The following is a 26,927-nucleotide window of genomic DNA, read 5'->3' on the forward strand; positions in this document are numbered from 1 at the left end:
TTGATGAGCATTCACTGCTGTGTCCCCATGATCCATGCACTTCCCTAACGCCAGGTATCCTGGAAGACAGCACATCATCCCACCACAACCAGAGAGCCCAGTGCTGAACTACCGTCTACTGCTTTGGTGATCCTCAGACTATCCTTGAGTGGACTTTGCTGGCTTTACCTTGCACTAAACGTTATTCCCTTATTGTTTATCTATACACTGTAAATGGCTCGATTGTAATCATTGCATTGTCTTTCTCGACCCGAATGGTCTCGACCCGAAACGTCACCCGTTCCTTCTCCCCAGAGATGCACTGGACAAGCTAGATGCAGGAAAAATGTTGGGCGAGTCCAGAACCAGGGGCCACACAGTCTTGGAATAAAGGGGAGGTCATTTAAGACTGAGGTGAGAAAAAAACTTTTTCTCCCAGAGAGTTGTGAATTTATGGATTTCCCTGCCACAGAGGGCAGTGGAGGCCAAGTCACTGGATGGATTTAAGGGAGAGTTAGATAGAGCTCTAGGGGCTAGTGGAGTCAAGGTATATGGGGAGAAGGCAGGCACGGGTTATTGATAGGGGACGATCAGCCATGATCTCAATGAATGGCGGTGCTGGCTCGAAGGGCCGAATGGCCTCCTCCTGCACCTATTTTCTATGTTTCTATGTTTCTATGCTGCCTGGCCCGCTGAGTTACTCCAGCTTTTTGTGTCGATTTTCAGGTTTAGCAAGGAAATTGGAAAATTTAATGCCTTACAATTCAGATTGACAATAATCAATAAATTAGAATAGAATTAGCTAAGATCGTAGATTTTAATCGGGGTTTTGTTCCTCCCAATAACTTTGCATCAACAGTTGGCATACGAACTTTCTTAAGAAATATAACTAGAAGAACATAAAATAAGTATTACGATTAAATGTTCTAACGAGCCAAGCTCGCGGTCATTTTCCAGAGTTTACATTCAATGTGAGTACTTCTCTCAGCTGGACTGTGTTATCTTGATCACAGTGGACGAGTCCCGAAACGCCACCCATTCCTTTTCTCCAGAGATGCTGCCTGACCCGCTGAGTTACTCCAGCTTTTTGTGTCTATTTTCGGTGCCGATCATAAGATCATAAGTAATAGGAGCAGAATTAGGCCATTCGGCCCATCAAGTCTACTCCGCCATTCAATCATGGCTGATCATCTCTCCCTCCTAAATCCAGTCTCCTGCCTTCTCCCCATAACCTCAGACACCTGTACTAATCAAGAATCTATCCTAATCTATCTTGGTGTAATGCAGCATCTGCAGTTCCTTCCTACACATTGGTTGTAATACTTTTTAGTTTAGTTTAGTTTAAAGATACTGAGCGGAAACAGGCCCTTCGGCCCACCGAGTCCGCGCTGACCAGCAATCCCCGCACTCTTACACTATCCTACACACACTAGGGACAATTTGATACCAAGCCAATTGACCTACAAACCTGTACGTCTTTGGAGTGTGGGAGGAAACTGGGGGAAGCCATGCTGGTCACAGGGAGAACGTGCAAACTCCATATAGACAGTGCCCGTGGGCAGAATCGAACCTGGGTCTCTGGCACGGTGAGGCGACAACTCTACCGCTACACCACTGTGCTGCCCAGGTGAAGGCAAATCGGCCCATCGTGCCTACCTATCTCAACCCCATCTGTGACTCCAAGTCCTGCAGCTCACAGATCGGAGTAAGTATTCTGGTGTATATTTTATTTGAAATGTATCGAGTGTTTCCTCCATCGCCCCTTCAAGCGGTGAGTTCCAGACACCCATCCACCCGGTGAACATATGTTTTCCTTCTCTTCCCTCTAACCTACCGAATAAGATTGTTAAGGGCTTGGACACGCTAGAGGCAGGAAACATGTTCCCGATGTTGGGGGAGTCCAGAACCAGGGGCCACACACAGTTTAAGAATAAGGGGTAAGCCATTTAGAACGGAGACGAGGAAACACTTTTCCTCACAGAGAGTGGTGAGTCTGTGGAATTCTCTGCCTCAGAGGGCGGTGGAGGCAGGTTCTCTGGATGCTTTCAAGAGAGAGCTAGATAGGGCTCTTAAAAATAGCGGAGTCAGGGGATATGGGGAGAAGGCAGGAATGGGGTACTGATTGGGGCTGATCAGCCATGATCACATTGAATGGCGGTGCTGGCTCGAAGGGCCGAATGGCCTACTCCTGCACCTATTGTCTATTGCTTACTTCAAGCTTTAAACTTGTGCCTGCTCTGAATTGAACCTCGACCCAGCGAAGCAGGCTCTTGTTTGTTCTATCGAGGCTCCTTGTACCTTTATGGACTTAGATTTAAGATTCCCCTCAGCATCCCCTGTTCAAAACTTAACATCCCCGCTCCAAGCCGGTATGGTCTGCGGTCGAAGAGGGGACCATCGTGAAAGGAGGGGGGAAGAACAATGAATAATGGAGGACCTTGCCTGGGGAGACGGCCATGAGGTGGGGGGGGGGGGGGAGCAACAATGGAGGAGATGGTGGAGGTACTTTGTAACTTTTGTCAGCGTCCTTTATGTAGCGACTATTTGCATACCTTGCAAAGAATTTCACTGTGCCTTATCACCTATGACAATAAAGTAATCCATATCCATTCATATCTCTCCTCACAACTTTGTTCTGATCATCATGGTTACTCATTTGCCGCTTCTCACCGCAGCGGTTTGAATTTTACATCTTCAAAACGATGTATCAAAATATATTATTTTAAATCATTCGAATATTTAGCGGAATTATGTTTCAGGCTGTTTCAGCTTCAGGTGGAACCTCGAAAAGCACGGCCTTGCATGGCAATGATTTGCGTGACAGAATTGGCCGGAGACACTAATTTCTCTCTCGTTTGTGCCCTTGTTCTCCCGGTGAGTGTCTCTTTTATCGTGGAGCGTGTCGACTCAAAGCCGCACGTTTGCGAAAGGGTCCCGACTCCTGGCTCCATGTCGCCCGCAATCCGTAGCACTCAGCGCTCGCTCCCCTTCGATAGCCCATTGGGGCGGACTGAGCACGAGATGCCCAGATCTTCATTTGAAGATGCCTTGGTCTTCATTTGAAGATGCCTTAATCTTCATCTGAAGATGCCCTGATCTTCAGCTCGCCTCCGCTGTGCTTGGACAGTAGTCACGATGAACTGGTTCATCCGCCATAACAAGAGAAAAAGACTTACTTCACCCTTGTGCTCTTCATCCGAGTTATATCTTGAATGGAAACTCCTGGATGTACTTCTGGAGACTGGGCACCAGAGGAAGTTTGGCCACGCCATCCCTCCCAAAGTGGCGGATGATGTTCCTCCTGCACAGTTGCTGCAGTTTGGGCATGGGGTCTCTCCGCAGCGGCGAGGTGAAGACGATGGCGTCGCCCCCGTCGAACACGAAGGGCTGCCCGCGGCTGCAGTCCACGCAGTGTTCCAGCAGCTTCACCATGCAGTCAAAGTGGGCGTTGTCGAACCAGAAGAGCTCCCTCTTGAACTGCACCCGCATGCTGACGGGCCCTCTGCGGGCGCGGACGCTGAGGCTGAACAGGTGGTTGGACTGGGTGCTGTCCCGGACCAGGAAGGTGCCCACAGGCTGGGCTTCCAGCAGGGCGTGGGCCTTGTCCACGGGCAGCGGCCCCCAGTAGAAGCCGCTCTCCTCCAGCACACGCAGGCTCCGCTCCACCACCACCCACTCCTCGTCGTGGAAGATGCGGAAGCAGGTGGGGGGCTCCGGTGGGGGGCTCTGGTGGCGGGGCGGGCCAGACCGTCGCACGCTTGCCGGGGCAACCAGGTGAGACCTCCCTCCGACCATCTCACAGACACCACCAGCTCCACAGAGGTCCCATCCTCAACCTCTGTCTCTGTCTCGGTAAACGTCCTGTGTGTGGGTGGGAGGCAAAGAGGACAGTGTTACCAAAGTGTTACCAAACTTCTGAATTCATTGGTCAGGGTGGAACCCTCACCAAGCCAGACGTAAACCTCACCGTACAAAATGTTAAATGGTCAGCTTGACAGAACATAGAAACATAGAAAATTGGTGCAGGAGTAGGCCATTCGGCCCTTCGAGCCTGCACCGCCATTCGATATGATCATGGCTGATCATCCAACTCAGTATCCCATCCCTGCCTTCTCTCCATACCCCCTGATCCCTTTAGCCACAAGGGCCACATCTAACTCCCTCTTAAATATAGCCAATGAACTGTGGCCTCAACTACCTTCTGTGGCAGAGATATCCACAGATTCACCACTCTCTGTGTGAAAAATGATTTTCTCATCTCGGTCCTAAAAGACTTCCCTCTTATCGACAGATGGCACAATGGGCTAAGTGTTCGGCTGGCAATCGGAAGGTAGCCGGTTCGAATCCCGCTTGGAGTGCATACTGTCGTTGTGTCCTTGGGCAAGACACTTCACCCATCTTTGCCTGTGTGTGTGAATGTAATTATGTGAAGCACTTTGGGGTCAATGCAAGTTGACTAAAAATGTGCTATATAAATAAAGAAATTTAATTTAATTTATCCTTAAACTGTGACCCCTAGTTCTGGACTTCCCCAACATCGGGAACAATCTTTTAACTCATGTAATCTACGCTCATGTAAAAGACCACGGGTTTGAAGAAGGGTCCCGACCCGAAACGTCACCCATCCTATTCCTCCAGAGATGCTGCCTGACCCGCTGTGTTACTCCAGCACTTTGTGTCTATTGATGACGAATCTAATCCCACCTTTCACTTTGGAGGCAAATATTGGGCACGGTGGCGGAGCGGTAGTTTTTGTCGATCTTCAGTGTAAACCAACAACTGCAGTTCCTTCCTACACAGCATGGAGCATGACATTGTTAAATACATATTTTTAAACTCCCAAGTTTTGACTGGTCCACAGAGATAGCGTTATCCGAGAGGCATTTAAAATGTGTTTTTAATCTTATCGTATTTTCGGACTGCGCTGCCAGTATACTCCCGCCCTGACGTCTCAGATACCGAGCGGTCAAAGCCACGGAAATACAAATTGCAATATTGCACGTCGACATCCAGAACGGCTTCTGAAAACCCTCAGAGTGCAGCTCGCAACAAAACCGCCCTGCGCCTTCCACGTTTCCTGCTGTCCACGCTACGCAAACCATCGCTTCAGGCCACACGCTTCCACAATTTCCAGAGCATTTGTCTCGGCTCTGAGTCCTTCTTCAGACTCAAACTAATTGTTAGAGGAGACTCATTTTGCTTCTTTTTCTTCAGTTTAGAGATACAGCGCGGAAACAGGCCCTTCGGCCCATCGAGACCGCACCGACCAGCGATCCTCACTAACACTATCCCACACACACTAGGTACAATTTACACCTACACCAAGCCAATAAACCTACACACCTGTACGTCTTTGGAGTGTGGGACAAACCGAAGATCCCCGACACAGTCACGGGGAGAACGTACAAACTCAGTACAGACAGCACCCGCAACACCGCTAGATTCCCTTTACATTAGTGTTTGGAGATACGCCTCGAAAAACACAATTGAAGACCCACATAGAAACATAGAAACATAGACAATAGACAATAGGTGCAGGAGTAGGGCATTTGGCCCTTCGACACAGCACCGCCATTCAATGTGATCATGGCTGATCAACCCCAATCAGTACCCCGTTCCTGCCTTCTCCCCATATCCCCTGAGTCCGCTATCTTTAAGAGCCCTATCTAGCTCTCTCTTGAAAGCATCCAGAAAACCTGCTTCCACCGCCCTCTGTGAGGCAGAGAATTCCACAGACTCACCACTCTCTTTGTGAGAAAAAGTGTTTCCTCGTCTCCATTCTAAATGGCTTACCCCTTATTCTTAAACTGTGTGTGGCCCCTGGTTCTGGACTCCCCCAACATCGGGGAACATGTTTCCTGCCTCTAGCGTGTCCAAGCTCTTAACAATCTTATATGTTTCAATGAGATCTCCTCTCATCCTTCTAAACTCCGGAGTGTACAAGCCCAGCTGCTCCATTCTCTCAGCATATGACAGTCCCGCCATCCCGGGAATTAACCTTGTAAACCTACGCTGCTCTCCCTCAATAGCAAGAATGTCGGGATCGAACCGTGGTCTCCGGGTTCTGCAAGCGCTGTAATGCCCCTGTCCCACTTAGGAAACCTGAACGGAAACCTCTGGAGAGTCTGAAGAAGTGTTTCAGCCCGAAACGTTGCCTATTTCCTTCGCTCCATAGATGCTGCCGCACCCGCTGAGTTTCTACAGCATTTTTGTCTACCTTCGATTTTCCAGCATCTGCAGTTCCTTCCTAACTAAACAGTTCTGCCTCGGGGAGCTTAAAGAGCAGGTTTTGAATTCTACATCTGCCTCTGACACCACACCCGTCAGCATTTCTTCAGATTTCTTCATATTAAGTACATTGTTTTATTGCCCATCAATATTAGATGCTGTTGCTGCAGTTCAGAGTCTCATGGTCATGTTTGTTTACAGACCATATCTCTTGTGTAGTCTCCAATTGTGGGACAGGTGCTGGTGATCTGTGGACAGTGCTGTTTGTTGAATTCAATTACCGCTAACTACTTTAGTTCACGGAGACTGATTTTTGTCTGTATTAATGGCTTTTACACTGCAAACTTAAAAAGGACACAAAGTGCTGGAGTAACCTGGTGTTGGTCAGCATGGTGGCGCAGTGGTAGAGTCACTGCCTTACAGCACCAGAGACCCGGGTTCGTACCTGACTACAGGTGCTGTCTGTACAGAGTAATGACCCCTGTCCCACTTAGGGGACCTGAACGGAAACCTCTGGAGACTTTGCGCCCCACCCAAGGTTTCCGTGCGGTTCCCGGAGGTTTTTGTCAGTCTCCCTACCTGCTTCCACTACCTGCAACCTCCGGCAACCACCTGCAACCTCCGGGAACCGCACGGAAACCTTGGGTGAGGCGCAAAGTCTCCAGAGGTTCCCGTTCAGGTTTCCTAAGTGGGACAGGGGCATAAGGCAGCGACTCTCCCGCTGCTCCACCATGCCGCCCTACTTCACGTTTATCAACACTGTCTCAGATCCCGGTGCTCTCTCTCTCACCCCTGGTTTAAGTCTCACCTCAGAAAGCTGAACACCTAAAATCAACACAACATTTCATTGCATCATTCACTGCGCTGGTAGGAGATGTTTGCGTTGAGATATTTAAACTGACCTCACCTCTCTGGTGAATGGAAGCTCTGTTACACCTCTCCCAAACGGGAAGGGGAGTTGGCTTAGTGCCTTTGTGCGAGACCTATTCCGTAATAGTTACCTAAAATAAATCATCTGGTACTGTGAGGAGGATGCTGTGAGGAGGGTGCTAGGAGACTGCAAGGTGACTTGGATAGGCTGGGTGAGTGGGCAAATGTTTGGCAGATGCAGTATAATGTGGATAAATGTGAGGTTATCCATTTTGGTGGCAAAAACAGGAAAGCAGACTATTATCTAAATGGTGGCCGACTAGGAAAAGGGGAGATGCAGCGAGACCTGGGTGTCATGGTACACCAGTCATTGAAAGTAGGCATGCAGGTGCAGCAGGCAGTGAAGAAAGCGAATGGTATGTTAGCTTTCATAGCAAAAGGTTTTGAGTATAGGAGCAGGGACGTTCTACTGCAGTTGTACAGGGTCTTGGTGAGACCACACCTGGAGTATTGCGTACAGTTTTGGTCTCCAAATCTGAGGAAGGACATTATTGCCATAGAGGGAGTGCAGAGAAGGTTCACCAGACTGATTCCTGGGATGTCAGGACTGTCTTATGAAGAAAGACTGGATAGACTTGGTTTATACTCTCTAGAATTTAGGCGATTGAGAGGGGATCTTATAGAAACTTATAAAATTCTTAAGGGGTTGGACAGGCTAGATGCAGGAAGATTGCTCCCGATGTTGGGGAAGTCCAGGACAAGGGGTCACAGCTTAAGGATAAGGGGGAAATCCTTTAAAACCGAGATGAGAAGAACTTTTTTCACACAGAGAGTGGTGAATCTCTGGAACTCTCTGCCACAGAGGGTAGTCGAGGCCAGTTCATTGGCTATATTTAAGAGTGAGTTAGATGTGGCCCTTGTGGCTAAGGGGATCAGAGGGTATGGAGAGAAGGCAGGTACAGGATACTGAGTTGGATGATCAACCATGATCATATTGAATGGCGGTGCAGGCTCGAAGGGCCGAATGGCCTATTCCTGCACCTATTTTCTATGTTTCTATGTTTCTATGTTACTTACTTGATTTCACAGCTGCTTGTGAAAGTTTGCAGAGCACAAATTATCTGCCACCTGACATTGTACATAACATTTAAAATTACTTAAATGACTGTAAAGCACTTTCGAGTTATCAGAAATCATCAAAGCCATGATATGTTCATAGGTTATAGGAGCAGAATTAGGCCATTCGGCCCATCATGTCTACTCCGTCATTCTAACTTTCCCTCTCAACCCTATTTTCCTGCCTTCTCCCCATAACCCCTGACACCCGTACTAACCAAAAATCTATCTCGGCCTTATGCCTTATCCACTGACCTGGCCTCCACACACTTCTGTGGCAATGAATTCCACAGATTCACCACACTCTGATTAAATAAATTCCTCCTCATATCCTTTCTAAAGGAACGTCCTTTTATTCGGAGGCTGCGACCTCTGGTCCTGGACTCTCCCACTAGTGGAAACATTCTCCCCACATCAACTCTATCCAGGCCTTTCACTATCCAGGTTAAGCTTCAATGAGGTCCCCTTCATCCTTTGTCAATGGCCTGTCCCACTGTACGAGGTAATTCAAGAGTCCTCCCGAGTTCTCCCCTGATTCGAGCGCGTGTAATATACGCAGCGGCTCATACGAGTAAAAAGTGACAATTTCTTTCATCACAAATATTTTTTTACCCGTGGACATTTTTCACAGCGTTGTAAAAACGTCACGAGTTTAGCGGATTTCCCGAGTACCTACCGTTACTCGTACGAGCCGCCACGTGACATCCACAAGCTCCTACGTACCCGCTACGTACATTACACGAGCTCGGATCGGGGGAGAACTCAGGAGAACTCTTGAATTACTTCGTACAGTGGGACAGGCCCTTTAAGGTTCAAAGAGTATTTTATTGTCACACGCACCAATTAATGAAACAGTGACACTCGATTTCACTGTACCTTATATAAGTACAAATTAAAACATGTGTCAGAATAATTCCGACCCTGAGCATTGTCAGTCCATTTCCCCCCACAGATGCTGCCTAACCCAATGAGTTCTCGCGCTTTGCTTTCTGCAGAGATATATATATATAAAAGTCTATTTCTTTTAAAAGAGTTCCTCTTGAAACCACATCCTACTCCATTGTAAGGCCAGCATTTCTCACACTAACTATTTCTTTTTGACCAATTTGAACACCCGTTTGCAAGTCAGCACGGACAAACGGGGACAATATTGGCCCTGTACTCGTGCAACTGAGACTTGTTTGTACAGTACAAGTTTGTACACTTAAATGTCAGTGCGGAGGAGGGAACGTTCAAGTGTCAAGAGTATTTTATTGTCACGTGTCCCAGATAGAACAATGAAATTCTTACTTGCAGCAGCACAACAGAATAGGTTCATCGGCAGCACAAATAATCCAATTAACTGCAAATATTCAAGTCCCAGATGGGAAGTTTAGTTTAGTTTAGTTCAGAGGTACAGCGCGGAAACAGGCCCTTTGGCCCACGCCCGATCAGCGATCCGCGCACATTAACACCATCCGACATACACTGGGAACAATTTACAATTCTGCCAAGCCATTTAACCTCCAAACCTGTACGTCTTTGGAGCGTGGGAGGAAACCGGTGATCCCGGAGAGAAAACCCGCGCAGGTCACGGGGAGAAGGTATAGAAACATAGAAAATAGGTGCAGGAGTAGGCCATTCGGCCCTTCGAGCCTGCACCGCCATTCGATATGATCATGGCTGATCATCCAACTCAGTATCCTGTACCTGCCTTCTCTCCATACCCCCTGATCCCTTTAGCCACAAGGGCCACATCTAACTCCCTCTTAAATATAGCCAATGAACTGTGGCCTCAACTACCTTCTGTGGCAGAGAATTCCACAGATTCACCACTCTCTGTGTGAAAAATGTTTTTCTCATCTCGGTCCCAAAAGATTTTCCCCCTTATCCTTAAACTGTGTGACCCCTTGTTCTGGACTTCCCCAACATCGGGAACAATCTTCCTGCATCTAGCCTGTCCAACCCCTTAAGAATTTTGTAAGTTTCTATATGATCCTTGTATAAACTCTGTACAGACAAAGATTCAAAGGTTTGTTTCTTGTCACGTGTACCAATTAAGGTACAGTGAAACTCAAATTACCATACAGCCATATGACCAAAGTTAACATAAAGGCTAATCTTCTTCCTCTTCATTCTCCGCAGTCTGGGCAGTCGAACCATCGGCAGTTGGGGCGATCGAAGCTCCCGCGGCTTGGAGCTCCCGAAGTCGGTCACTAACCAGGGGACCGCCAGCTCCACGATGTTATGGTTCGCAGGCTCCGAGGTCGATCCCCGACAGGGACCACCAGCTCCACGATGTTAAGTCCTGCGGGCACCTGCGGTTGGAGCTTCCGAGGTCGGGCTCCAGCAAGAGGCCGCCAACTCCTCGATGTTAGGCCGCAGTGCGGACAGAGATACGATACGGAAAAAAAATCACATCTCCGTCGAGGTAAAACGCTTCCCCCAACCCCACCCCACCCATCCCACCCCCCCCACATAAAACAAGTTCAAAAACACTAAAAACATACATTTAACATATTATAAAACAACAAAGAAGGAAGGGGCAGAGGTGGCAATTGCGGACAAGATCGCACTCGAATCTCTGGCGCTGTGCGGCAGCAACTCTACCACTGCGCCACCACTCTCATCCACTGCAGTTGTCCTCTATAGATTTCATTCAGAATTTTTCCTGATGACACATTAAACCGTGGCCTCTTCTTCGTTGAGTGTAAAAACGTCTGGAACTTTTCAAAGACTTCCCATCCCTCTTAACTAATTCAACAAGATACGAAATACGTTGGATTCACTGGGGGTTGGTCTTGGAGGGGAGGACGCTCCTCAGACTGCAGGGCATCCTGGACAATACAGCTCACCCCCTCCATGACACACCCTGGTCAACCTGAGGAGCACCTTCAGCAACAGTGTTTAAGAAGGAACTGCAGATGCTGGAAAATCGAAGATAGACAAAAGTGCTGGAGAAACTCAGCGGGTGCAGCAGCATCTTTGGAGCGAAGGAAATAGGCAACGTTTTGGGTAACATATCTCTATCAATCTATCTATCTCTCTTAAAAATATCCATTGACTTGGCCTCCACAGCTTTCTGTTGCAAAGAATTCCACAGATACACCACCCTCTGATTAAAGAAATTCCTCCTCATCTTCCTAAAGGAACGTGCTTTAATTCTGAGTCTGTGACCTCTGGTCCTAGACTCTCCCACTAGTGGAAACACCCTCTCCACATCCACTCTATCCAGGCTAATACACTGTACTGAGCTCCAGCAACGTAACACAGATCATGGATTTCGAGTTTGCTTATCTCCGAGCGGAAGTATTTAAAGCCACATTCACACAACACATGCTCACAGTGGAAGGCAATTCTCCGAGGAAGCGTCTGAGCTACAGTTGGAATCTGATCCGTGGCCAAGCTCTCTTTCAACTCAGAAGACAGATCCAAAACAGCTGGAGTATGTGTAGGAAGGAACTGCAGTTGCTGGTTTAAACCGAAGATAGGTACAAAATGTTGGAGTAACTCAGCGGGACAGGCAGCATCTCTGGAGAGAAGGAATGGGTGACGTTTCGGGTCGAGACCTCTATTCTTCAGTCTCCTTACTCCTTTATGTCTACAAAGCCCTTAACGGGCTTGCCCCCACCTGCATTAAAAGTCTGCTCACCCACCACACCACCTCCAGGTCCCTCAGATCGGCCGACTTGGGGTTGCTGAACATCCCGCGGTCTAGGCATAAGCTCAGGGGCGACCGCACCTTTGCGGTTGCAGCTCCTAGACTGTGGAACAGCACCATCCCCCTTCCCATCAGAACTGCCCCCTCCATCGACTCCTTTAAGTCGAGACTAAAAACTCATCTCTACTCCCAAGTAGGGTTGAGGGGGAGAGTTAGATCAGCCAGGATTGAATGGGAGAGTAGCCTTGATGGGCCGAATGGCCTAATTCTGCTCCTATCACTTATGAACATGAACTTAGAAGGGGTTTGACCTGAAACGTCACCTATTCGCTTTCTCCGGAGATGCTGCCTGATCCGCTGAGTGTCTATCTATTTTGTGTCCAACTTTGGTGTAAACCAGCATCTGCAGTTCCTCCCTGCACAGCACGTAGGAGGATCTTTAATAGTCTTCTACACACCTGCAGTATTGCGTACAGTTTTGGTCTCCTAATCTGAGGAAAGACATTCTTGCCATAGAGGGAGTACAGAGAAGGTTCACCAGACTGATTCCTGGGATGGCAGGACTTTCATATGAAGAAAGACTGGATAGACTCGGCTTGTACTCGCTGGAATTCAGAAGATTGAGGGGGGATCTTATAGAAACTTACAAAATTCTTAAGGGGTTGGACAGGCTAGATGCAGGAAGATTATTCCCGATGTTGGGGAAGTCCAGAACAAGGGGGTCACCGTTTAAGGATAAGAGGGAAGTCTTTTAGGACCGAGATGAGAAAATCATTTTTTACACAGAGAGTGGTGAATCTGTGGAATTCTCTGCCACAGAAGGTAGTTGAGGCCACAGTTCATTGGCTATATTTAAGAGGGAGTTAGATGTGGCCCTTGTGGCTAAAGGGATCAGGGGGTATGGAGAGAAGGCAGGGATGGGATACTGAGTTGGATGATCAGCCATGATCATATCGAATGGCGGTGCAGGCTCGAAGGGCCGAATGGCCTACTCCTGCACCTATTTTCTATGTTTCTATGTTTCTATTAAAGACCCTCCTGTGTTGGATCAGCGAGAAAACTTACTGACAGCACTAATTGGTGCTTTGGCAGCTGATGCGCGCATCCCAGAAAGATTTAATAAGTTAAAAAATATCCAAGAATAGAAAAGACTTTAGATAAAAGATAGATTATCTTTTGAAAGTCTCGAGAGCTCTCATTATTATACAGTTGAAGTACTTCAAGTGTTAACCTTGTTTTAATTCAAGAAACACAACAGTTTCTGTCAGTTCCCTCCCACAAACAGCAATGTGTGAGGGTTTCATTGATTGAGATATAAATATTAATGAAGGCAAGCAGTGGTAACTAACTACCCTGCTGGCTTTTAATGCCACTCAAAGAACAAGCAAAAGCTCAGTTTTTATTCAACAGCAGTATCTCCAGAAATCTTCAGCGGTCATTCGAAACGATGACTGTCCTCTCATGGAGGACGCCTGTGCGTGACTTTGTTTAACGTGGGGAGACTGGTGCACAGACAGCCACCACATGGTCCTTGACAGATCTAGGTCAGGATCCAGTGGCATGGAGTCCAAGATGACCGGAGACCCTTTTCTGCTGCAGCCTTCATCCGCCTTCCCAGCCGTTGTGACGCTCCACTAAGGTCAGCCATCGTCCTCCGCCTGTTCCAACATTGAGGCCTCGGTTGGATTGGCTCTTTGTCAGGGACCTCCACCTTGACCTTACCGCCATGGGTGGCCCTACCATGAGCATAGCTCCAGTTCCTGCCTTCTCCCCATAATGACACACGTACTAATCAAGAATCTATCAATCTCTGCCTTTAAAATATCCATTGATGGCCTCCACAGCCTTCTGTGGCAATGAGTTGGTGCTTAGGTTTCCTCCCACACTCCAAAGACTTACAGGCTTGTAGTTTAATTGGCTTTGGTAAAAAAATTGTAAATTGTCCCTAGTGTATAGGATAGTGCTAGTGTACGAGGTGAGAGCTGGTCAGCACATAGTCGGTGGGCCGAAGGGCCTGTTTCCGTGCTGTATCTCTAAACTAAACTGAGCATTCAGCTGTTCTCAGATGTGAAGATAGGACATCAACCTCGAGCGTTAACTGTCCGCTCCACAGATACGTCCGAACGCAGAGACGGTTGTATCCACGACCACAATAAGTTGCATCAAATTGTGGACGCAGCCCAGACCGTCACACAAACCGACCTCCCTTCCACTCTGGCGCTGTCATCCCCGTACAGGGCCGGTCCCACGAGCATGCGACCTGCATGCGGCGAGCGCGACCAAACCAGAAGCGGGGACCGCGCGGAGGTCGAGTGAGTGACGTGAAGTTCGAGCGAAGTCCGCGGGAAGTTCGCGCGTGACGTACGCCGTCGAGATGCTGCGCACGCCCGTCGCGTGGGCTGCGGGCCGGCAGGCCGTTGCCGCGCGGAATTTTTGAACACGGTCAGTTTTTCGGAGCCCCGCGAGATGTCGGGACCACAACTCCATACGGCTCCGGCGATCGAAGTGGCCGTACGGCTCAAGCGACCACGTTAGGTCGCGCTTGCCGCATGGAGTCGCATGCTGGTGGGACAGGCCTTAATCAGCCAGTGAAATGAATCCATTAATGGATAACAGCTACACAGAATTGCTGGGGAAATTCAGCGGGTGTAGCAGCATCTATGGAGCGAAGGAAATAGGCGACGTTTCGGGCCGAAACCCTTCTTCAGACTGGATAGCAGCTGTTTGCTCGCACTTAATCAACCCCGTTGATCTCAAAGGAAGAAAGCACGAGGTGCTGCCAACAAGCTCAGAACAACAGAAGAAAACTATGCGTTTTATAGGGAAAAAAGTGAAACCATTCTTAAGTTTCAGATTAAAGATACTGCTGGCCAACACAATAAAATACGTCATGCAAACACGAAAGATGCCGGCACTCTGAAAGGAAGCAAAATAAGCTGGAAACATTTAGCATTTGCCGAGAGCAAAGCACTAGTGAATGCTTCAGGTCAATGCTTGCAGTAGGGTTAAAGGATGGCATCTTTCCCCAAAGGAAATTAATATTCTATCCGGGCCAAGCGGTTTAAAAATAGTGATGAAGAAAATAACGGCCCTTGGACCAGATATTTATATCAATTTTTAAAAAAAGTACAAAAAAAAAACACTGCAGATAGTCTAACTATAATTTTACAAAAGTCCTCTTGATTCAGAAGCCATTTCTTTAGATTGAAACTGAACCAAAAGGCTGCAGATGATGCAATTTTAAACGGAAAGCTGACAGTGTTGGGAAAACTCAGCAGGTTGAGAATCGTCTGCAGAGATGGGAACAAAGCCAGTGGTTTAAGTCAATGACTCTTCACCAGAACTGCTTGATGACGGGACATTGACATAGAAACATAGACAATAGGTGCAGGAGTAGGCCATTCGGCCCTTCGAACCTGCATGCCATTCAATATGATCATGGCTGATCATCCAACTCAGTATCCTGTACCTGCCTTCTCTCCATACCCCCTTATCCCTTTAGCCACAAGTGCCACATCTACCTGTAACTCCCTCTTAAATAGGTTATAATAGGTTAGAACAAGTGCATGGGCTTATTGTTTGTACAGCACAGACTCGGTGGGCCGAAGGGCCTGCTTCCACGTTGTATCTCCAAAACTCAAATAACTGTTTCTCTCTCCGCAGATGCTGGCTGACCCGCTGAGTGTTTCATGAAGTTACTGTTTACTTTCAGAGTGGAGCTTTCTTTAACCTGTTTTGCTTTCCAGTAAATGAAAGGGAAGAACGGAGGAACTGTAGTGAGGCGTGGTTGTCAGGAAATGACGAGAGGCTATAATTAAATAAAGGGGCATTGAAAACCCTTGACAAGTTCCAGCTGATCTGAACGCGAGTGTGGATTTTACAGCATGGTTAGGAGACGGCTCTATTCTCTGGGGCTCAGCGGTAGAGCTGCTGCCTCACAGCGCCAGAGACCCAGGTTTGATCCTGACCTTGGACGCTCTCTGCCTGCGCAGAGTTTGCACGTTCTGCCTGTGACCTGCGTAGGTTTCCTCCGGGCGCTCCAGTTTCCTCCCACATTCCAAAGACGTGCAGGTTTGTCGGTTAATTGACGTTAGAATAAACTGTAAATTGTCCCTAGTGTGTAGGATAGTGCTAGTGTAGGTGGCCATCGCTGGTCGGCACGGACTCGGTGGGCCGGGGGGCTTGTTTCCACGTTATACCTCTGAATGTAGGGGTAGGGGTAGAAGATTGAGTGGGGATCTTATAGAAACTTACAAAATTCTTAAGGGATTGGACAGGCTAGATGCAGGAAGGTTGTTCCCGATGTTGGGGACGCCCAGAACTAGGGGTCACAGTTTAAGGATAAGAGGGAAGTTAGGATCGAGATGAGAAAACATTTTTTACACAGAGAGTGGTGAATCTGGAATTCTCTGCCACAGAAGGTAGTTGAGGCCAGTTCATTGGCTATATTTAAGAGGGAGTTAGATGTGGCCCTTGTGGCTAAAGGGATCAGGGGGTATGGAGAGAAGGCAGGGATGGGATACTGAGTTGGATGATCAGCCATGATCATATTGAATGGCGGTGCAGGCTCGAAGGGCCCAATGGCCTACTCCTGCACCTATTTTCTATGTTTCTATGTAAAGATCAGAACTTGAAATATCACCGATCCTTGTTCTCTGGTACGCTGCCCGACCCGCTGAGTTATTCCAGCATTTTGTGTCTTTCCTTGGTAAATTGTCCCTCGTGTGTAGGATAGAGGCAGTATCAATGGTCGGCGTAGACTCGGTGGGCCGAAGGGCCTGTTTCCACGCTGTACCTCTAAACTAAACTAAACTAAACTAAACTCTCCACATCTGAATCCTTGGCATTCTGGCATTCCTTTGCAAGGCCACGGGCAGAACACAAAGTATTTTAAACTAGGTCAAAGCTCGGACAGTTTAGTGGAACCTGCTATCCTGACTCCCATATGGTGTATGATTTGTTTGGGCGGGGGGGGGACATGTGATTATGGCGCTGTGTGTCAGCAAGAGATAAAATATTACCTAAGGTTGTCAGAGATGGAGGATTTGTTGTTTACCAGTATATTACATAAGCACTGCGTAGTCGACTTACAGACATGCATAGAAATAGTCTAGAACAGCACAGTCGTGCAGCGGTAGAGTTGCTGCCTCACAGTGCCAGAGGCCAGAGTTTGATCCTGACTACGGGTTCTGTCTGTGTGGTGTTTGTACGTTCTCCCCGTGACCGCGTGGGTTGTACCTCCCACTCTCCAGAGGCGTACAGGTCCGTGGGCTAATTGTCTTGGTATAATTGTAAATTATCCCGAGAGTTTGTAGGATAGTTTTAGTGTGCGGGGATCGGACTCAGTGGGCCGAAGGGCCTGTTTCTGCGCTCTATCTCTAAACTAACACTGTGAAAAAGGTGAAGGACAATCTCCAGCAACAGGTGTTACAAAGCACCTGGATAGAACAGTCCACACTCAATCAATCAATCAATCAATTTTTATATATATACTAGACCAAGTGCAGACCCGTTGGGTCTGCTCCCCCAATGCAGCCGTTCCCTACCTGTAGCCCCCACGGGAAACGTGGCTCTCCAACTCAAGCCGTTCAGGACTCAACAGTGCGGCTGTTTTTAAATGGCGTCTTTGAGGCGAGAAGCGGGCGCCAGCAGCCGTTATGGTCGCTGGCCAGCAGGAGGCGACAAAATGAGTGAGTGGGGGGGGGGGGGCGAGAAGGATTTTATTAAAAATGTGTACATAAACACAACGAAATTTAATGAGGAGTGGATACTTGGAATGAAAAGTGAAATCTCTACCGAAATGAAAAAAAATCTGGGCGTTTCTGGGTCTGGTGTTGGCGTAGCAACGAATCAAAGGCCGGCACCCACAGGCTGGCAACCACAAGACAGGCAGAAACACACACACACACACACAGTTTTAAATATAGATAGATGGATAGATAGCACATTTGAAATCAACTCACGTTGAACCAAAGTGCTGTAACAGAAGAATCTGGGTTGCCATACAGCCATACAAATAAAAAGAAAAGCACAGCACACTATAGAATTTAACATGAACGGCCCCCCACAACAGAATCAACGTTTCCCACTGTGAGGGAAGGCAGTAAAAGTTCAATCCTCTTCCTCTGTGTTCGTGGCCCTGTGTTCGGGGCCTATTTGAGACTTTCGTAGTCGCCGGCAGCGAAGGCCCGATGTTTCAGGCCCTCTCGCCGGATGATGGTGCTCCGGCGTCGGAAGAACACTCTCAGCGGCTTGGAGTTTCCGAATCGGCCGCTTCCCACCGGAGACCGTGCGCGGCTCCCGAAGTCCACAGGCCGAGCTGGGCGGAGATTCACACTGGCGACCTCGGCGAAAGATCCCGGGCCTCCGCGATGTTGAAGTCAGCGTCGCCCGTGGCTGGAATGTCCGCCGCCACAGCTCCGCGATGTTGGAGTCGGCGGTCTCAGCACTCCGGAGTTACCACACGGCGATCCTCGGTAAGGCACCGCCCGCTCCGCGAAGGTACTTCAGCGCTGTGCTGCCACCGAAGCTGAAGCTCTGGCAGGAAAGGCCGCGCCAATCCAGTTAGTAGGCCGCGAATAGATTATATTTAGGTCATTGCGTACAGTTTTGGTCTCCTAATCTGAGGAAAGACATTCTTGCCATAGAGGGAGTACAGAGAAGGTTCACCAGACTGATTCCTGGGATGGCAGGACTTTCATATGAAGACTGGATAGACTCGGCTTGTACTCGCTAGAATTTAGAAGATTGAGGGGGGATTTTATAGAAATTTACAAAATCCTTAAGGGGTTGGACAGGCTAGATGCAGGAAGATTGTTCCTGATGTTGGGGTAGTCCAGAACTAGGGGTCACAGTTTAAGGATAAGAGGGAAGTCTTTTAGGACCGAGATGAGAAAATCATTTTTCACACAGAGAGTGGTGAATCTGTGGAATTCTCTGCCACAGAAGGTAGTTGAGGTCAGTTCATTGGCTATATTTAAGAGGGAGTTAGATGTGGCCCTTGTGGCTAAAGGGATCAGGGGGTATGGAGAGAAGGCAGGGATGGGATACTGAGTTGGATGATCAGCCATGATCATATCGAATGGCGGTGCAGGCTCGAAGGGCCGAATGGCCTACTCCTGCACCTATTGTCTAAGTTTCTATGTCATTTCACTATTTTGAATGTCACACAATCTTGAAAACCGATGCCACTATCTCTCTCGCAAATTTCACATGGTTAATTTATCTTGGGATTCACACCTCCAGCCAGTTCTGAGCCAATCCCGCCGTGGATGTCCTCACCAACGGATAGGGTTTCTTTGTGTTAATCCTTGTGACTCCATTCAACACCTCAGACAGATCACCTTTCAGTCTTCTGTCCAAAGCATTTTTGTGCAACCTTATATCCTGATTTCTGCAGGAAGCAACACGCTGGTGTAAACCGAACATAGACACAAAATGCTGGAGTAGCTCGACGGGTCAGGCTGCTCACCTCTGGGGAGAAGCAACTGTTGACATTTCAGATCTCGACCCGAAACCTTTTCTCCCAGGGAGTTGTGAATCTGTGGAATTCCCTGCCACTGAAGTGGAGGCCAATTCACTGGGTGTATTCAAGAGAGAGTTGGATAGAGCTCTTAGGGCTAATGGGATCAAGGGATATGGGGAGACAGCAGGAACGGGGTACTGATTCTGGATGATCAGCCATGATCATATTGAATGGCATTGCTGGCTCGAAGGGCCAAATGACCTACTCCTGCACTTATTGTCTATGTTTCTATGAAACGTCACCTGTTCCTTTTCTCCGGAGATGTTACATCATGTTTTCATCCTTAAAGGTCCTGTAATGCTTCAGGTGGGGACCTTTCCATAATTATCGTTCGTGACCAATTCTGGTGTGTCAGGCTAAAGGGTGAATATGACTAGGATGTGATCCCACCAATCATTCCCCAATTATATCACCCCCCCCCCAAATAGCCTGCTCACACTCACAAACATTTGGGACGACAGATGGCACAATGGGCTAAGTGTTCGGCTGGCAACCGGAAGGTAGCCGGTTCGAATCCCGCTTGGAGTGCATACTGTCGTTGTGTCCTTGGGCAAGACACTTCACCCACCTTTGCCTGTGTGTGAATGTGTGTGAGTGATTGGTGGTGGTCGGAGGGGCCGTAGGCGCAGATTGGCAGCCACGCTTCCGTCAGTCTGCCCCAGGGCAACTGTGGCTACAGAAGTAGCTTACCACTACCGAGTGTGACTGAGGAGTGAATGAATAATGCGATGTAAAGCGCCTTGAGTATTAGAAAGGCGCTATATAAATCCCATCCATTATTATTATTACAAACAGAATCGTGGAATGACACAGAGGTGCAGCAGTAGGATTGCTGCCTCACAGCACCAGAGACCCGGGTTCGATCCTGACTACGGGTGCTGTCTGTACGGAGTTGGTACGTTCTGCCAGTGACCTGCGTGGGTTTTCTCCGGGTGCTCCGGTTTCCTCTTACGCTCCAAAGAAGTACAGGTTTGTGGGCAAATTGGCTTCGGTAAAATTGTAAATTGCCCCTAGTGTGTGTGTGTGTGTGTGAGATCGTGTTAGTGTGAAGGGATCGCTGGTCGGCGCGGACTTGTTGGGCCGCTGGTCCGAAGTCCACGCTGTTTCTCTAAACTAAATAATCACCAGACGGACCACATGTGCCCAAATTGTGCATTCCCCCTCTCCAGAGATGCTGCCTGTCCCGCTGAGTTGCTCCAGCATTTTGTGTCGACATATGTCCAAATTATGCAATCGGCAGAGTCCGAAGAACCGACACAAATTGTGTGGTATGTGAAGACATTAACAATTGCAGTGTTGTGGCAAAAATCCAGATCTCAGCTCTGAGTCACAAGAAATATTCAAATCCTATTCATGGACTTCTGCACATATTGTGGCAAGTTTTCTCTGAGTACCATTTGTTCCTGTAAAGTTATCGTGGAAACAAAGTTTGCTTGCATGCAACAAAGTGTCTTTCAGTCTGTTCTCAGTTCGAAGAAGTGTCCCGACCCGAAACGTTAAACCCCTGTCCCACTGTACGAGTTCATTCCAAGAGCTCTCTCTCTTCCGAGTTTGCCCTGATTCGAACTCGGAGATTTGCGGTAATGGCCGCTCGTCGGTACTCGGGGCTCTCGTGGACATTTTTCAACATGTTGAAAAATCTTCGTGAGTCTTTTCCGTGCTTACCTGCCATTAGCGAGGCTTCCCGAGTACCTGCCGTTAGCGTTACGAGCCGCTAAGAGACGTCACCGAGCTCCGACGTACCCACTACGTTCATTCTCCGTGCTTACCACGAGTTTGATTTATTTTAAACTCGGGAGAGCTCTTGGAATGGACTCGTACCATGGGACAGGTCTATTATCCGTCCTTTTTCTCCACACAATCAAGTCTGCTGTGATCTGTCGATTTTATCCCACGACATGTCGAACACGTGATGCCTGTATTTAGTCTTCAGTCTGAAGAAGGGTTTCGGCCCGAAACATTGCCTATTTCCTTCGCTCCATAGATGCTGCTGCACCCGCTGAGTTTCTCCAGCACTTTTGTTTATATTGTGAATATCAGTCCGAAGAAGGGTTCTGACCTGAAACGTTACTTATCCATGTTCTCCAGAGATGCTGCTTGACCCAGAGTTACTCCAGCACTTTGTGTCTTTTTGTGCACACAAGTGCATCTGCAGTTCCTTGTTTCTACATTCTTCCAGGTTGGCTTGCACCATAGGCATTGCAGTTGATATCTTTAAGGCAACTGCTCAAAGGTTCTTTGTGGAACAATAATGTGTGGGCTGCTGTCCTGTGCACGGCTGCCCAGCCAGCAGCTGTCTGTCTTTTCATCTTTTTATTTTTTATTTTAGTTAGTTAAGTGTTTTGTTTGGAGGTCTAGACTTTTTTATGTGGGGGGGGGGGGGAAGGGGGAAACTGCCTTTCAGGGTCCCTACCTGGTCGGAGAGGCAGATTTTCTCCGGGCTGCAGCTTCGACCCGTCCTCGCGGCCTACCAGCGGGCCTGGAGCGGCGTTTCCTGTCGGGGACCGCCCAGAACCTCGGCTTCGGCGGCGGCACAGCGCTGGAGCGCTATCGCGAGCGGAGCGGGCGATGCCTTGCCTGGGTCGCCGGGCTGGAACTCCGGTGAGCTGAAGATCGCTGAGGAAAACATCACGGACTGCGGGACTGTGGAGCGGCCAGCTGCGGGCGGCGGCGCTGAACTTTACACCGGGAGCCTGGGATCTCTCGATGAGATCGCCAGTTGTGGAGCTCCAACCGGCGCGGCCTTGTTGGCTTTGGAAGCCGTGGCCTCCAGTACAGAAGCGGCCGTTCCAGGGTTCCCAAGCCGCTGAGAGGACTCTCCCGACGCCGGAGCAACATCACCCGGCGAGAACGGCCTGGAACATCGGGCCTCCGTAGAGGCAACTGTGGAGGCCTCAATGGGCCCGACTATGGGTGAACTGGGGTTGGGGACTGGACTTTGTGCCTTCCCTCATGGTGGGAACCATTGTGGGGGGATGTTCTTTATGTTTAAAACTCTTATTAATGTTATGTCTGTATTCCTTCTTTATGTGCTGCAAAATGGCAAGAAGCATTTCACTTCACTACACCTGGGTGTATGTGAATGTGACCAATAAAATACCTTTGATACCTTTGATCATTTGAAGACAACTCATGTGATGTTAGTTGCTAAGTAATAAACTTACATTCAGTAAGTCATCGTGTTAATTGATAATGAACCGAGATTAGATGCGAGTTAGAAATTACTGACTGCAAGTATTTAAATCACTTTTTAACATGTTTTTCAGAGGAAGAGAAAACAGTGAGAGGGATATTTGTGTGAGAGCACATGACAGGATATTTCAATTTCATAGATCTATTATACAATATAATATATTTTATATAATATTGGTTTTAATTCTATTCGCACAACTCTCTTGCCCCTTGAAGATGCTTTCAGAAGTTGTGTTTTTTCTTACATACAAAGTGACATCCCCTAATTGCTCTTTCACCAGCTGTAGAGTCGCTGCCTCATAGCAACAGAGACCCGGGTTCGATCCTGACTACGGGTGCTGTCTGTACGGAGTTTGCACGTTCTCCCCGTGACCTGCGTGGGTTTCCTCCGGGTGCTCCGGTTTCCTCCCGCACTCCCAAAGACGTGCGGGCTTGTAGGTTGTAGGAGGGGACTGCAGATGCTGATCTAAGCCGAGGATAGACACAAAATGCTGGAGTAACTCAGCGGGACAGGCGGCATCTCCGGGATCTTCGGTTTCCTCCCACACTGCAAAGAAAGTCTGAAGAAGGGTTTCGGCCCGAAACGTTGCCTATCTCCTTCGCTCCATAGATGCTGCTGCACCCGCTGAGTTTCTCCAGCATTTTTGTCTACCTCCAAAGACGTACGGGTATGTAGGTTAATTGGCTTGGTAAATGTAAAAATTGTCCCTAGTGGGTGTAGGATAGTGTTAAGGGGGAGATCTTTTAGGACCGAGATGAGAAAAACATTCTTCACACAGAGAGTGGTAAATCTGTGGAATTCTCTGCCACAGAAGGTTGTTGAGGCCACAGTTCATTGGCTATATTTAAGAGGGAGTTAGATGTGGCCCTTGTGGCTAAAGGGATCAGGGGGTATGGAGAGAAGGCAGGGATGGGATACTGAGTTGGATGATCAGCCATGATCATATTGAATGGCGGTGCAGGCTCGAAGGGCCGAATGGCCTACTCCTGCACCTATTTTCTGTTTCTATGTTAGTGCGCGGGGATCGCTGGATTGCATGGACCCATTGGGCCGAAGGGCCTGTTTCTGTGCTATATATCTAAACTCTAAAGTAAACTCTAAATAAGTGTAGTAACTCAGAAGGTCAGAGCATCTCTGGGGACATTGGAAAGGTGCCATTTCGGGTCAAGACCCTTCTACAGATGGCATCAGTTTCATGCACGCCTCCTCTGACATTATGATATGCAAGTCGTGTAATCATAAAGTCATACAGTATAGAAACAGACCCTTCAGCCCACCATGCCTATGCTGCTTGTTCTATCTACCTACACTAACCCCATTTGCTCCCATTAGGTCGATGGCCTTCTTAGCTTTGATGATTCATGTGCTGATCAGGATGCTGTGAGTGTATCTGCCTTAGCCGCCTCTTCACGCAGCTCATTTCAGACAGAACCACCCCCTCCATGCTCTCTGCTGTTCAGACACATCTTTCCCACAGTGCGGCAGCCAGCACTGCATGCAACACACCATCTTCACCAATGTTGCAATGTGGCATGTGTAGGAAGGAACTCAAGATGCTGGTTCGCACAGAAGAGAGACACAAAAAACCTCAGCGGGACAGGCAGCATCTCTGGAGAGAAGGAATGGGTGACGTCTCGGGTCGAGATCCTTCTTCACACTGCGAATCAGGGGAGCGGGAGACTAGAGATAAGGAATGGTAAGGTGTGAAAACAACAGATCACACACCTTACCCAACCACATTTCTATAGTCAGAAGAAGGGTCTCAACCTGAGTCATCACCCATTCCTTCTCTCCGGAGATGCTGCCTGCCCCGCTGAGTTACTCCAGCATTTTGTAACATGACATCCCTGCCCATACATTCTATGCCACAACTGATGGAAGGCAAGCATCCCAAATACATTGTTTACAGTATTCACCTGTGCTACCACTTTTAGGGATTCAGGGCCACTTTCAGAGATTTATAGATTTTGTACCCCAAGATCCCCCTGTTCATCAAGACCCCCCCCCCCCCCCCCCCCTCCCCCCACCAAGACCTCAACGGTGGAACAGGCGGAGGACGATGGCTGACCTTAGTGGAGCGTCACAACGGCTGGGAAGGCGGATGAAGGATGAGCAGAAAAGGGTCTCCGGTCGTCTTGGACTCCATGCCACTGGATCCTGACCCAGATCTGTCAAGGACCGTGGGGTGGCTGTCTGTGCACCAGTCTCCCCACGTTAAACAAAGTCACGCACAGGCGTCCTCCATATAGGGAACAGCACCCTGGAGACACCCATGGTCAGCCACGACCGAAGGGGGCATAAGAAGATAGCTCTACCATTTACTCGAATGTCAATAGACAATAGACAATAGACAATAGGTTCAGGAGTAGGCTATTTGGCCATTCAATGTGATCAAGACTGATCATCCCCAATCAGTACCCCGTTCCTACCATCTCCCCAGACTCCGCTATTTTTAAGACCCATATCTATCTCTCTCTTGAAAGCATCCAGAGAACCGGCCTCCACCAGCAAAGAATTCCACAGACTCACCACTCTCTGTGAGAAATAGTGTTTCCTCGTCTCCGTTCTAAATGGCTTATTCCTTATTTTTTAAACTGTGGTTCTGGACTCCCCCAACATGTCCTAACATTTTTTGCCTCCTGAAATGTTTGACATTGAACTTGTCAGAATTAACTTCCATTTTCCCAGGGAATGTCCCGACCCAAAACGTCACCCATGCCTTTTCGCCGGTCGTGCTGCCCGACCCACTGAGTTACTCCAGCACTTCACATCTTCACATTGGTCGGCCGATCTTTGCAGCTGATCGATATCGTAGCAAATATTGAAACTGCTTCTTTATCTCTCACTTTACGGTTAGGCTGTGGCAAACATACAATAAACATTCGGGGACATGTAGGAAAACAGACTTGTGGCTTATTGCAAAGTTGGTGGGATTTGACAGCATGTGGTGTGGATAGTGGAGAAGCTAAATCAATACTTTCAAGAGAGAGCTAGATAGGGCTCTTAAAAATAGCGGAGTCAGGGGATGTGGGGAGAAGGCAGGAACGGGGTACTGATTGGGGATGATCAGCCATGATCACATTGAATGGCGGTGCTGGCTCGAAGGGCCGAATGGCCTACTCCTGCACCTATTGTCTATTGTCTATAATTGGGCGGCTGTTGTGTTGCTGCCATACAGCGCTTGCAGTGCCAGGGTCCCAGGTTCAATCCTGACTACGGGTGCTGCCTGTATGGAGTTTGCACGTTCTCCCCGAGGGTTTTGTCCGAGATCTTCGGTTTCCTCCCACACTCCAAAGACGTGCAGGTTTGTGGGTTCATTGGCTTGGTGTTTGTGGAAATTGTCGTGTGTGTGTGTGCGTGCGTGCGTGCGTGCGTGCGTGCGTGCGTGCGTGCGTGCGTGCGTGCGTGCGTGCGTGCGTGTGTGTGTGTGTGTGTGTGTGGTAGGGTAGGGTTAATGTGCAGGGATCGCTGGTCAACATGGACTCGGTGGGCTGAAGGGCCTGTTTCCGTGCTGTATCTCTAAACTAAACAACTCCTAGTCGATCTGCTCAACCTCCCTCAGGCTGCCTACAAACCCTGTGTCACCCACTGCACATCTGTTTTCAACCGAATTCTTATCAAATTTCTAGAATCTATGAAGCAACGGGTTCCAGGAACTTCAGCAGGTTCCTAGTTGACTGATGGAGGGGAACCTGCATATTTAGCTTTGCTGCGTTCAGTTCAATTTTACCATAAACAGTTTACCAGCACGTTGACATATTCTGTTGTAAGAAATCTGCTGCATGTAAGAACACTCTTGATGTCCCTTGACTCTTGGATGTCTCCGAGGTTTGGTCCCTGATCTGTCCTTGGTTAGTTGTTGCTGGGTTAGCCAATTCCTCCCGGCAATGTGGGATAAGTCAACATAGAAACATAGAAAATAGGTGCAGGAGTAGGCCATTCGGCCCTTCGAGCCTGCACCGCCATTCGGCCCTTCGAGCCTGCACCGCCATTCAATATGATCAAGGGTCCAAGAGCATTATTGCTATCCACAGATATCCTTAAGCCCCTGTCCCACTTAGGAGACCCAAACATCAACCTCTGGTGACCTTGCCCGCCACCCAAGGTTTCCATGAGGTCACCGGAGGTTTTGGCCACTCTCCCTAATGGTGGAAAGTGGTCGAGGCTTCATCTAGGTTGCTGCTAGTTTTTCATCATGATTAAAACCGACCTCGACAAAAAATAGGTTGCCATTTTTAAAAATCGATCATTTTTTTGTCGCAGGTCTAGTCGAAGCCGGTTTTCCTCATAGTGGTGGAAGGTTTTCAACACATGCGTGGGAGGTGGTAGGAGGTTGCAGGTCATCTCGAACTTGATTTTTTTTTTCGGTGGCGGCA

The 26,927-nt window shown here is 48.5% G+C and overlaps 1 protein-coding gene across 1 annotated transcript in view; it reads right to left on the reverse strand.

Moving 5' to 3' along the window:
• Positions 1-2,070: 2,070 nt before the first annotated feature.
• Positions 2,071-26,927, reverse strand: part of LOC116966928 (suppressor of cytokine signaling 1-like) — a 30,878-nt gene continuing 6,021 nt past the window's right edge. The window contains exon 2 of the mRNA XM_033013310.1: positions 2,071-3,840. Within this exon, the coding sequence (XP_032869201.1) occupies positions 3,181-3,774 (594 nt within the window). The 5' untranslated portion in view covers positions 3,775-3,840 and the 3' untranslated portion in view covers positions 2,071-3,180. The remainder of the gene's footprint in view (positions 3,841-26,927) is intronic.

This window comes from Amblyraja radiata, chromosome 38 (assembly GCF_010909765.2).
Source record: "Amblyraja radiata isolate CabotCenter1 chromosome 38, sAmbRad1.1.pri, whole genome shotgun sequence".
In the NCBI taxonomy this organism is placed as follows: domain Eukaryota; kingdom Metazoa; phylum Chordata; class Chondrichthyes; order Rajiformes; family Rajidae; genus Amblyraja; species Amblyraja radiata.